At 39.9% G+C, this 14072-nt stretch overlaps 1 protein-coding gene across 2 annotated transcripts in view; it reads right to left on the reverse strand.

Annotated features, from left to right (window-relative positions):
* The window catches only part of abcc3 (ATP-binding cassette, sub-family C (CFTR/MRP), member 3), a 40603-nt gene that overhangs the window by 19520 nt on the left and 7011 nt on the right, over positions 1-14072 (reverse strand). For both annotated transcript variants that reach the window (XM_088285327.1, XM_088285328.1), the window contains exons 2-9: positions 10132-10308; positions 9548-9673; positions 6565-6702; positions 4032-4157; positions 2988-3049; positions 2401-2532; positions 608-853; positions 66-243 (exon numbers count right to left, since the gene is read on the reverse strand). In XM_088285327.1, the coding sequence (XP_088141453.1) occupies positions 66-243; positions 608-853; positions 2401-2532; positions 2988-3049; positions 4032-4157; positions 6565-6702; positions 9548-9673; positions 10132-10308 (1185 nt within the window). The remainder of the gene's footprint in view (positions 1-65; positions 244-607; positions 854-2400; positions 2533-2987; positions 3050-4031; positions 4158-6564; positions 6703-9547; positions 9674-10131; positions 10309-14072) is intronic.

A 14072-nucleotide genomic window follows, 5' to 3' on the forward strand; every position in this document is an offset into this window, starting at 1 on the left:
AAAACATTGTTGCAAAATTACAACACAAATCTAAGACATAAAGAGATGTGTGTCCGTGTATTTACCTTCCTGTAGATAGCCCCGATGAGAGCTGTACGTACATGCATACCAGTGACAAAGCAATACTGAAAGTGCTGGTGGAGGATGAGCGTTTGCAAAAAAGCTGTGAAAAACATGAGGAAGGCCAGCGTGTAACCCCACCAGTCAGGGACACCTTGTTGCTTTGTGAAGGAGATCAACATTCTGTAAGAGAGGCAAATATTAAGATAGGAAAACGAAGCTTCATGAAGCACTTGTAATATTTTGTACTCCTCTAGATGGTGCTCTTGGTATAAAGATAAAGGCCCATGCAATGGAAATTCACGACAACTCAACTGCATCTTTAAACCAAGAGTGTCATCTCGAGGAGTGAAAAATAATCACATGTGCTTCGTGAAGCTTCATTTGTCTATCACTAGGAAATATGTATACTCAACAAAAACAAAAAAAAAAACGTAGGTTTTCCTTAACACTCGTGTAAAGCACTGAGTAATACTTTTACTGATTCGGCCTGAGCACAAAAATAGCAAATAGATGAGTTTAGATAAATGAAAGTAATTCTATTCACCTGAGAAGCTGAGGGTTAACAAATGTGATGACATCCTGCAGAAGCTTGTAAGCTGAACCAATGAGGAAGTAAGGTCCAAACGCTTTGATGAGCGAACGTAAAAACGATGGCTGGCGGGGGGCAGCTTTGTGACTGGACAGCAGCACTTCAACCTCTTCTGGGCTAGTTTTGCTTTCCCCTCCTTTGTGGTTGTTGGTGGATGGTGGAGGTTTGGAGTAGACAACTTCATTGGATGGATTCTGTTTACTGGAAAGAGGACATTGTTTGGGATCATAAACCAAGCGTTATGGGAGTCAGTATCCATTTAGGAGCAATACGATATCTGCACGACAACTGCTCGACAAAGCGTGATGAAATCCAGCTACCCACCCGACAGGTTTGATGACAGCAACTCAACGGGGCTTTAGTGTATCATTTTACAATTTGCTCTGTAAAGTAGTGAAACTCACTGCAACATTCTTCACATTGATGTCATGTTATATCCTAGTGTTTTATTTTTAGATGAGAGTTTTTATCCAATCAGAATTCAGCTAGCTCGTGTTGCCAGGCAGATTTCATAATAGCAGTAGCACGCACTATTCGTCCGAGGCCTTCAGATACAATTGTGCGGGTGTCTGTTGTGTGGGTGAAGGGGCTCTTAGAGTTGATAGACAGTTGCAATATCCAATCAAATCACAAGTAGATGACCGTAGGGCCTTCTCGCTGGCCTGACGTTGAAGGTGATTGAACGCGTCTTGTGATTGGATACTCGCTTGTGAGGGTGCAGCGCTATGCGGAATCAACACACCTGAAAGTTGTAACTGGCGACCGTTCAAAAATCTAAAATATATTCTTGCTTTTTTTTATTTTTTTTAAACCATAATGAGGGAAATGTGTGAATTTAATTGCAGATACACTTGTGAGGCCATTTTAGAGATGGACCTTTCAAGAGAAGCTTGGTCTTCCAACACCCAGTAGTGTGTAAGTGTGTGTCTATTATTTCTCCAGCATGGTATCATAAATAATGATATTAAGAGGTTTATTTATTCAAGTCGGACTAAGTTAGACTTCACTGAAGGCCTAGGTGGCAATACACGGCCCGCCACTGCTCCTCTCAAGGGTTCTCTTGGGAAAGCCAGCAGCATCATAAAATGCGCTGTTTGCTTGCGTTAACTCATCCAGAGTGCCTGACAACTGGCTATATCTGTCCATCTTGTGTGACATGATATTTAAAACTTGGAACGCCACACCCGAAAACTTGCTCTGGGAGAGGCCAGCACTAATTGCCATTGTGCCGTGAAATGACCCAGAAGCAATGACTTGCAGAGTTGAAGGAATTTCTGTCACACGTGAGAGCAGGACATCTCGCAATTGGCTTCATCGACAAGACGTCTGGATTATTTTTGCTTATGGCGTTTCAAGAATGTTTACGTCAGTGGAATTGCGCAATTCGCACAATCGCCTATCATTTTTTTACCCATACCACTTCCTTGCCGCAATCACCGCAACCATAATTACACAAAATGGTGTATACTTACACCTGCCTTTCAGATGCGGTATTTAAAGATATCCGCCACTGCAATTTTACTCATGCTTAACAAATAACTGCACATATTCACGTAATTTATTTGCATCTACTAATGCCTGTGTTTCGTGCATCTGGGTAGACTCACACTCAGAACAACAACATGACAACAATTCAACACCAATTTCACCTGCTCTCTCAGCTCAGGAAAAAAATTCATGCATAGATTAAAAAAAAAAAGGCAAGGCCACGCAAGTAGTTCCAAATATTTGTTGAATCAGGTAAGTACCTCTTGGCTTTGGCTTGCTCCTTTTCCCACTCTTTGAGGAGTTTAGGCACCATTGCCTTGGAGCTGTCACGCTGGGTCAGGGACCAGAGGTCCTTGGCCTCCAGAGGCATTTTGTATCCTTTAATGGCCATACTGTGAAAAGAAGCGCAACATCATCATCTGAGTGCAAATGTCACCATTTTGTTTCCCAACAAATTTTATAGCACATTATAATTTTTCTTTCACTGGAACAATAATTTACACCCCCTCTCTCCTATCTTTATTTTGTTAGGAATTATGTCCCCTAATGCTTATTGGAGTTTCCCGGGACTCACTAATCACAATTTCTGCACTCCAGGTTCAGATTTCATTGGAAATTTGATTTATATCATGTCCAACACAAATGTAGAGTGACTTACAGAAAACAACAAAAGCTGCTGTGCTTGTACAAGTGAAATCCCGAATAATGTCAATACCTCGGATAAATAAAATAAATAGATAATAAATAATATTTAAAATATACAGTTTCTTTTCATATTATGCATAAAAATTAAATCCGCACAACATACATATTTGTTGACATTTCACATTAAGCAAAAGAGACCAACCTTGTGAACCACCAAAACGTCATGGTTGACAGAAAACCAGCCGTGGATTCAGGGCAGACATTCTGGGCAGAAAAACAAACACAAAAACAACTAAAACAAGAGTGGAATAACCACACGTGTTTATTTTTACAAAGCGCATATAAATCACAGAGGTAGAAGACTCGCTTTGCATATTTAAATCAAGGCTAAGTAAGCTAGCATTACCACAAAAGGGCAAGAGTGCATATAAACTTGTCTGCACTCATTTATTCTGCATCGGAAGAAGTTTCACATCTTTACCAGACAGGATTCAAACTGATCTTAATATTTTCTGGGATTTTTGTCCCACACTTAAGAAACTCAATTGATTAGTACTCCTTACTTATGTGTATATTCAAGTGTTGTTCCACAATACTAAATTGATTTTTAGAACTCTTGGTTACACCCACAAATCTTTCTTATATTATGCAAAAACTTGGCACACTTATTTTGCCTGAGTTTCATAGTGATGGGAAAAATGAAGCTTCATGAAGCGATAGTTATCATGAAGTGATATTTTGTACTCCTCTAAATGGTGCTCTTGGTTTAAAAATAAAGGTTAGTGCTGTGGGAACTTATTACATTTCCACTGCATCTTTAAAACGAGAGTGCAAGAGGAGTCAAAAATATTCACAAGCGCTTCATGAAGCTTCATTTGTCCATCACTATGAGTTTCACTCATTCCTCTGAGCAGCACTAAACCTATCAGGTTGGATGGGTTGTGTTGGTGTGAGCCATTTTCGGATCTCTCCAGAGATGCTCAATCACATGACAGACATGGTTCTGGCATGGCGACTCAATGACATTCAGTTTTGTCCTGAAGCCACTGCTTTGATATTTTGGATGTGTGCTTGAGTCTGATCGGTCAGTAACCGCAGCTAAAGTCTGTGTGTGAGACTCATTTTACCAGGCAAAGACCATCTTCATAGCATTCTGGTTCTTGAATATAATTATGCCAGCAAGACATGCATGCTCTAACATGCCTAGCATTAGTAGATTCGAAACAGACGACATGGGATGACTCACAGGGTCTGTGACAACATTGGAAAAGAGCGGCGGTTTCTCATTGAAGCAGCACAGGATCAGCTCCAAGACCACCAAGCCAAAGTAGAAGTAGAAAGTGGTGAATCGCAGCTTGTCAGTGACTTCAACCTGAGATTTGAACAAAAGACACACACAGACAGGCAATGATGACTCAGAGCAGGAAATACCTTCATAAGGGGGGCCTCGGTAAAGTGGCCCTCAATAGAGGAGTGGTTTCCAAGGCCACTTATTCACTACCAACAATGCTGGTCTTTCAGTCAATCACAAGAGATCTAACAACCATTAACATTCGGTCCCTCATGACTCCAAATACTTAATGACACTTGGTTACAAATTACCTCAGGTATTCCCACTTGAAAGGCTGTCACTAAAACAATTAATGGCACAAACAACAAACTGGAACATGAACGCTAATTTCCTTGAGGGGGAAGGAAGTACAATTTGTTAAATGTAACTTTATTTAGTCAAATATTTAGTACAAAATCTCTTGCACGCTTTGAACATTGTGATATTTAATATAAATAATCAAAACGCGAGAGAGAATTTCCAAAAACACAAACCAGGTAATTATAAGATCCAAGTTTTCACTTTCAAAATTGTTTAGAATTGATTAGTCTATTGATTAATCAAATACAATTTTTTATTCTAAAATGTAGCACAAAATGTGTTTTTTCCGATTACTGTTTATTCAACCAGTATTGTTGCATATTAGTTACCATTTAATGATTAAACAAAACCAATTAACACCAAACTAATACATGAGAGTGAGTGACACACTCACCACTTAAACTAAAAGCAACCTTTTTGGGAACTTATTAATGCAAAATGCTTCACCGCTGGGCTTCAGATAAAAATTCTTCTTCTTGAAATAAATTAAACTGATTCATATTTTGGCTTGGTCAGTAACATGTCAGAAAATAGGGAACAATGTCGATCACTGTTTTCCAAAGCGGAAAGCAATTTTTTTCAAATATATTTATTTTGATTTAACACAAAGATAATCAGTCGACATTAATCATAAATTATTTAATTTTGAGGGATGGTAATCAGTTGATTTCAATAATTATAAGCAAAACAATGGCTTTGTAGTACTTGTTGTACAGTATATGGAAGCATAGACAATGTCCATTCACACGAATATCCACATATAAGGTCAAATTAAACCATCCTATTAAACTCACAGCCATGTTATCGTTATGAATACACATTACTGTATGTTCAATGTTGTTCTTTTGAGATTGAGCACACACTCATGTATGTTTCTTTTGCCAGTTTGCCTGCCCAAGGGATTATTTGCAGTAAATCGCACCTCTGTTAGTGTACCGTGCCGCACGAGAAGTGAGATAAGTATTCTCGAAACAACACGCCTAGTATTCCCGCTCCCCTCTGCGCTTAGCTGTGGCCTGGGCTGACCCCGGGTAAAGCAACCACTAAGCTCCCAGCCAGGGCGGAAAAAAATGTTTCGTTTTTGTTATTCTTCTGATACCATGTCGGAATCTGGGAAATTTACAGGATCTGATTCCCCCCCACAACCTACAACGATACCTCACTCATGGGACAGTAGGCAATGGGGCAAAAAAAGAAAGTGGTTATTTTTTTAGGGCACTAATATTGGAGATGTTACATAAAATTCCATATTATCATTATTATTGCTATGTATTACATAAGATCTTAGGATAGACGGATGGATGATCTTATCTTATATATTTTAATATGCATGAGTGTCTGTATTTGACAAAAGAGCGTGTCAGAACATCGCCTTAAGTTCTTAGCAAGCATGGCAAACAGATGAGGGCGAATTCTAAACTGCCCTTATTTATACTACACGCAAATTATCTCTTACTATACTGGGGGACCACATGGTCAAAATGCTAACGACAGGCAGTTCCAGTTGTTTAGACGTGCTTCTGATTGATTAAATAGAGATTGACAATGGCCAAATGTGTATTGACAAAGATTTCTCTGACCGAAGCAATTACTTGGCAGTCACTCTGTTCAGATGGAGTACTTGCTGATACCATCAGAACGTGCCAAATTTAGAATTTATTTAACAGCATGTGACATGCTTGTATTTTTTATGTCGCTTATGTATGTTGATGTAATTCGATATAATTGCTTCCCTAGAGAATGATAGCAAATGCAGGTTCCCGTGGGAATTTTAATGTTCACTCGTTAAATTTATTACTTTACTCTCTTAAGATTACAACTTGTTTTAACTCCGCATTTTTTTTTTTTTTATTCCATTTCTTTTTTTCACTTTAAAACCTCTCAGTTTAGAACTTCTTAACATCACATACTCGCTCCTTTTTTTTTTTTTTAAATCTACATATGGTTTCCTGTTAGAGTAAACAGTTTTATTGGCTCCTAGACCTAAATATTTTCACGGCATGACATTGGTTACAAAGCCTGAGTATGGTGTAGTGCAAAAACGGCAACAAAGTTGAATAAAACATGGAATTTTGGGACAATAATGTATGTGGGTGGCGAAGTGTTGAGGTCAAAGGCATATTCTCACCTGGCTGGATGCCTGTAGGATCTTGGAGCGGAAAGGCACAATGGCACACAGCACAGACAGGAACCAGAAGATGAAGAGAACCCCTGAGGACTGAACCCCACGTAACCTCTCTAACTGGATCAAAAACGTGGCCAGCAGCTAAGTGGGAAAGTGAGGAGAATATTGTTGAACATTGTATGAGCAGAAAGGAATTGGGGGTGGGGGAGGGGAAGAGACTGAGTGAAGATTAGCTGAGGCAGAGCATTTGAGGGCATGTGAGGTAAACCATGGTCTGACTGCTGACTGCTCTCGTCATTTTACTCACTGGCTGGGTTAGATGTGCTGCTCGGGCTATTTTTTTTCTCCCTTCTTCATTTTTGTATGACCTACTATGACAGCCGTAGACAAGTTCATCTCGGGTAAACCGCCTGATCCAGATTTGTTTTTTAGGCTGGGCATGGTTTTATTTAAAATCGCTGATTAACATCATATTAGCTTTAAAAAAAAATCAACAACAACAACAACAACAAAAAAAAAACACTGGCATACTTATGAGAGGAAATCATGGCAGCATACAGTAAACAAAAAAATTAACACACACAGCGTTGAAGAATCTCAACTATCCAGGTCATGGATTTCCACGGAAGGGTTAGTTCAGGGCACTGGCACATGACACAAATTGATGACTTTTCACATGAAAGGAGGTCATTTCGGAATCAATTACAGATAATAAAACAATAGTTATTATTATTCGCAAGTGAATAGAATAATTTTGATTATGTTATAAATTACTCAGTTCCAGCTAGAAGGTTTAATTCAACATTTGGCTCGGGTATATGAACTGTACATCCACCTTTATGATATAATTAATTCTCAGGCTTATTTATAGTGCACATTCACTTTGTCTCATGATTCAAATTTTTAAACAAACAACTGCTTGCAGTCGAATGCAAATATAACACATCATGTTGGGTGCTTGTAAATGTTAGAAGGGGGACTTCCCGCAACACATTGCTGCTCTACGAGTTAATAAACGAGAAGGAAAAACATCATCGTGATGTATTCGGCATATTGTAATAATTGTTTTGTCAAAAACTTACAGTAAGTGTCGAGTAACATCAGACAAAAGGTTGGACCGTTTTCCTATGAAGCAGTGCTTATCAAATATTTTCTTTCACCTCCTGAGAAAAAGAAAACATTTCACACTGCCCTCACTTCTCTACTGTAGCTAAATAGTATATTTTGTCTCGAGAAGGGTTTAAATAATTGCCTTTGCATTGCAGTTTGCAGGTCAAATTTTATATTGTCCGCTTCATAATTACATATTGAACGGGAAATCACATCACCAAGCGCAGGTAATCTGAAGGTGGCGGGAAGCTCAATGCTACATTAAGCAAAAGCTTTTTGCTGGCTTCTACAGTGCTGAAATACTAAATCAGTAATCATGGTCTCCATGGTGGCAAATAAGCTACTGTTCAATTCTGAAAAGTGTCATATTTACAAAGAATGAGAAGAAAAGGTGAACAAGGCATGATCTTTTCTAAGATAACGTAAGAATGACACGGCAATTAAGTGCTTGGGTGAACCATTCCACTTTTCACAGATGGAAACTGGAACTCCGTTAAAGCAGAAAACATCTATCCTGCCCTGCCCCCGCTAATTGAAATGGACTGCTATAAAGTAACTGGCTGCTATTACCATATTTTCACGAGCATAAGGCACACTTTAAAGTTCCAAATATCCTCCAAAAGAGACGGGGGTGCCCTATAATACGGAGTGCTTTGTGTATGCACCAAAATACTTAGATCTGTACAAGTGTTACTCTGTTGATCAACCCATACGACCAGCTGGGAGAAATAATCTTATTATTAATGTTCATGCAAGCAAGAAACATTACTGGTAAGATTAACCTTTACGCTACAGACTCTGCAAAAAAAATAGATAAAAAAAAACCCATACTAACAAACAAAAAAACACGCTGCCCAAAGCACACCACTAACGCCATCTCTCTAACCAGCCACCTGATTGGTTGAGGCTAAAGGACTCCCAGAATGCTTTGCAGCACTTGATTCATGTTTTGAGTTAATTTTATTTCTTTTTGGGATATGAATAAACATGTCCTTTATCAGTCCCACAATGGGGAAATTTGCAAAAACTCAGCCTCCCCGTAGGGGAATCGAACCCCGGTCTTCCGCGTGACAGGCGGAGATACTGTCCACTATACTAACGAGGAGTCACATTCCATGCGATATACATGTTTTGTGTTAGTTTTATTTTTTTTTTCCCGTGTTTGGGTTATTCCATTGTTTGCACGTATGCTGTTCAGTTGATGATGGGTGACAGTTTTGGATTTGATTTAAATCTATGACTGCAAGGAGTGTGGTGACGAGTGACATCCCTCCCCCGACATTGTGCAATCACGTACTGTTAATAGCAATGTGTCTGGCCTACTGCTGCTTGAGTTATCCCGCGCACCCGCGGGACTGCGGGTGATGTGACAAACTCAATTTCACCCTTTCAAAGCTAACTTAATCAAAACATCTGCTGCAGATGCATGCATGCTAGCTGTTTTAAACCCTGGTGCAAGTCTTGCGCACAATAACACGATGCATATGTGCTTAATACAGAAAAAGCACACTCAACTCAGACGGCGCCCTTTAATGTGGTGTGCCCTTATTGTCGTGAAAATACGGTACTTTTATGACATTCATTAATTTTGACTTTCAACAAGCTTTGTGCACATTTCATTTTGTACAATATACCCTCAGTGACTTTTCCCTCATTTAATATGATCTATTCCTTGAAAACTCTTCATCTGCCTTTTTTGGATAGAATGCGTTTGCGTAGTATCTTTGGTTCCATGGCAACTGAGTCCACAGAACAGTGGTCCTTTATAGACGTGGCTTCATAAAAACATGAGTTTTGTGTGTAATCTAGGTCTGAAAACCTTGCATTTCAAATCACGTGTATGTGTTTCAACGAGCAGACTGTGCTGTTTTCTTACCATGGTCATGCCGAGCACGAGCGGGGTGATGAAGAAAATAGGCGGCTGACTGATTCCCTGCTGCGTTTCATGGAATGTGTAGAAGAGATCTGTCCAGCAAACAACCCATAGCAGCAACCCAAACACCTAAGAGGGGTTGGGAGCATAAGAGGAGGCACAAAAAAATAATATAACACAAATAGACAGTGTGATTTTTTTTTTAACTTGAAATGTATATTGTATCATGAATTGCCATTATAGTGGCACTCTAAAATGGAAAACTGTTACCGTCAGGATAGTCAACAACAGCAAACAACAAATAAGATGCGTTTTTGTTGTTGTTGTTGTTGTTGCTGCTGCATTTATTATATGAGTAAGCAGTCGATGCTTTAAAGCCCGTTAGTGGCTGCCCCGGGAGTATGAAGCGAGATCATGTTTCCACAAATGAGGCCACAGATGGCTTCATCTTATTTTCAGGAAGGGACAATTGTATACCAGAATCTCTCTACACTACTGTTGAGATGCTCTGTTGCCCGGACCGGTAAGTAGGATATGATGAGTTCATGTAGCTGTCCCTTTCCTGTGCAGCAGATCGAGTGTCTCACCGTTTTGAATCGGTTCATGATGGACATCATGATGTAGCCTTTGTTGTTCTTCTTTAGGTAGAAAAGGTAAATAGGGGAGGCAGCCCATAGGTAAATACATGGCAGCCATGACAGGACAGTGAGCTGGAAACACACAGGAAGGTCGGGCTGATCTGTGTGGAGCGTCTGATTGGCTACCTGCAGAAACAGCCAACAAAAAAAAAAAAAAAATTGATCAGATCGCGGACCAGCTTATGTTACAAATCAAAAACATAATTACAATACAACCATTATCATTATTAAAAATATTAGACGAGCCCTCTCCCTCTCTGTCCATTTTTAAACCCATTTGAGGACATTTTTATTCTTTAGCTTTCAATTCAACATGAGACTGTCGCTGTTCTGCTATTATTCTGGTATCTATTGTAAATGTGTTTTTTTGTGTTCTAATTACCTGATAATTTATATGACGGCATATGTTACAGCTCCAGCTTTTGTGAAATGCGCTCTATAAATAAAATTGTGTTGCATTATCTTTCACAGTATAGCACAGTTACACTAACATTGGTCATTGATATGATTAGCAATTTGAAAATTTAAAATAATTTTTTACACTGTTTTCCAAATTATTAAGCAAATGACATTAAGTGGGCGACACGGTGGTGATGGTTAGCACCATGGCCTCACAGTGCAGAGGTCATGGGTTCGATCCCGGTTCCGCCCTTCCTGTGAGGAGTTTGCATGTTCTCCCCGTGCCTGCATGGGTTTCCTCTGGGTACTCTGGTTTCCTCCCACATTCCAAAGACATGCATGATAGGTTGATTGTACACTCAAAACTGTCCCAAGGTATGGGTTGTGAGCGCGAAGGGTTGTTTGTCTCTGTGTGCCCTGCGATTGGTTGGCAATCAGTTCAGGGAGAACCCCGCCTACTGCCCGAAGATAGCTTGGACAGGCTCCAGCACCCCGCGCCACCCTAGTGAGGGCCTAGTGAGGAGAAGCAGTACAGATAATGAATGGATGACATTTAGTTTCCCGAATAGTCGATGCAAATTCAGTCAGCATAATTTTGGAGTCATCAACCATTAAGAGTATAATTGTTTTAGAAAAATATCTCCCATGATAAAAGTATTTTTTACACACACACACACACACACGCGCACACCCCCGCACGCATAAAAAAATGCGCTACTGCCACATTGGGATTTTCCACCCACCCATCCATCCATCATCCAAGCTGCTTATCCTCACGAGGGTCACGGGCGTGCTGGAGCCTATCCAAGCTGTCTTCGGGCAGTCGGCGGGGTACCCCCTGAACTGATTGCCAGTCAATGTCAGGGCACACTAGTTGAACAACCATTCACACTCACAGCCACACATAGGGACAATTTAGAGTGTCCAATCAACCTGCCATGCATGTTTTTGAAACGTGGGAGGAAACCGTACCCGGAGAAAAGCCACACAGGCACGGCAAGGACATGCAAACTCCACACAGGAAGGCCAGAGCCAGAATTGAAACCCTGCATGCACCTCAATGCCAAGTTTGTTTTTTTTTTTGAAGATTTGGTTGAAAACTTAAAAAATAATTCTGACTGTCATTTTACATTCACAATTTAGGAAAATAAGAGAAAATGATTCGCAAAATAATTTGGAACACAATGTATTCCGAAATTTGAGCCAGCTCACTGGGCTTCTCTGAGAAGTTTGAAATAAATTAAGAACAATAGATAATGAAAATAATGAAACTTTGTTCAAACATGTTTTCTCCGTGGATGAAGAACAATAACAGTGGCAGCCAACATCTGGAGGTAAAGGAAAACCCCACATGAATCACAGAGAGATGCCTTCTGGTTATCATGGTTGCCTTCAAACTCACAGACGGGCCCACCCACAGATAGAACAAAGATAAACACAGCTGGCGGCCACCACTCACTTTCCTATATATCACCACTCCCATCGACTGAGGCATGTATGGAGTGATAAGTAATTACTACAGATGGTGGCTATTGAGTTTACTTTTTTCATGTTTATCTTCTTTTTGTTTTTTTCTTCTTTCCAAACAGTACAAAAGACAAAAATAAACCATTACAATGTTAATTTCTTGTAACATATTTCAACATGAAATAATTCTTTATCTTATTCAGATTGGAAATGTCCTAAAATTAAAAGAAATTCCATGTTATGAATGCTTTTTCTCATTTTAAAGGGGAAGTCAACCCAAAAATGTTTGCGACAAAAATATGTTCTATGCAGCCCAACTAGTCAAAATTAATTAATTATTGTGTTTGTGTAGTAAGAGTAAAGCAGTAAAATCCACCCGTTTTTCTTTAACTCAGAGGTCGGCAATTTTGCTACTTGCTGTCGACTAAAAATGACATCACAGTTGCTCAGGGCTCGGGTAATGACCAATCATGATTCAGCTTTAGAAAACAGGTGAGCCCGGAACAACTGTGATGTCATTTTCAATCAACAGCAAGTGGCAAAATGGCCGCCCCCCTGAGGTGACTAAAAACGAGTGCCTATTGCTGCCAAACTTATATTCTACAAACCCGATATTAATCATAATGCCGTGTTTAAACCAGTGAAGGTTGACTTCACCTTTAAACAACCTTGTATACTTTGTGTTAGCTGTTCATTCTTAGCTCAGTGAATAATTCGTAATGTGCTATAATCTACCAAATCTTTGCATTTCAGTATGTTGAAATGGATAAAGAGTAGATTAGTTGGTTCTCTGTTTTGTTTTGTGTGTGTTTTTTTTTCCCCAATAATCTGTACGGCTTTCTTTCGGATAAGCAGCCTGCGTATACGTAACGCAGTTTGTATATAACTACTACATTGGTCCTGTCTCTAGAACTGTGCTTGATAAGGATATTGGAGTAGAATTCTTTAGCTAGTTCTGTAACCGTATTAGAACATGTATTGTGAAAGATTATTTTGCCATGGGCCAAGATTCATTATAACCAGAGATGAAACCTTCATCAGTCACATTTTGCGTTTCACAGTTCTATGATTGAAATTCTGCCCATCTCTGACAGCATCAACTGTAAGAAGTAGAGTATAGGAGTATGCCAATCTCGTTTATTATGTCAGAATCTTGGTTTATTGTCAAGAACTGGAGTATGATGAAAAAATGTTCACTGTTATATTATGCTAACTTAATTCCATTTTAGCCTTTCAAAAGACGACATTTCCCCAAGAGTGATGTCACCATGGGAATCATCAAGGCTTTCTGTCATCTATAACCAAGCAACACCCATAAATGATGAAAGCGCAATCATAACGTTGCTGTTAATCCGATACTGCCACTATAAATCAAATGGAGCTACATGCACTCCAAATGTGCTCAAGCAGATGCAGGGAATGAAAGGTAAAGACTTGTAAAGACAGCAGGAAAACAGGAACTGGTCCTGGACATTTCCTCTTACACTACAACATGGAACATGCAACCGTGTAAATTATGGGCTTACTTTGAGGACATCCATCCATCCATCCATCTTCTGTACCGCTTCCACTCACTAGGGTCGCGGGGGTGCTGGAGCCTATCTCAGCTATCTTCGTGCAGTAGTCGGGGGACACCCTGAACTGGTTGCCAGCCAATTGCAGGGCACACAGAGACAAACAACCATCCGCGCTCACACTCATACCTAGGGGCAATTTAAAGTGTTCAATCGGCCTGCCATGCATGTTTTTGGAATGTGGGAGGAAACCGGAGTACCCGGAGGAATCCCACGCAAGCACGGGGAGAACATGCAAACTCCACACAGGATGGCCGGAGCCGGGATCGAACCCACGCCCGATGCTGTCTCTCACTGTGAGACCATCGTGCTAACCAGTCGGCCACCGTGCCGCCACTTCGAGGACATAAAATGATAAATAAATATGAGTTCAACTGCTCACAATGTTTGTAATAGTAAAACGTAAAAGTTGTACTATATGACTACTACCTTGAATCTCATACTGGCCTT

Source organism: Idiotropiscis lumnitzeri, chromosome 20 (genome assembly GCF_059441095.1).
Source record: "Idiotropiscis lumnitzeri isolate Australia: NSW breed Sydney's pygmy pipehorse chromosome 20, RoL_Ilum_1.0, whole genome shotgun sequence".
NCBI lineage: Eukaryota > Metazoa > Chordata > Actinopteri > Syngnathiformes > Syngnathidae > Idiotropiscis > Idiotropiscis lumnitzeri.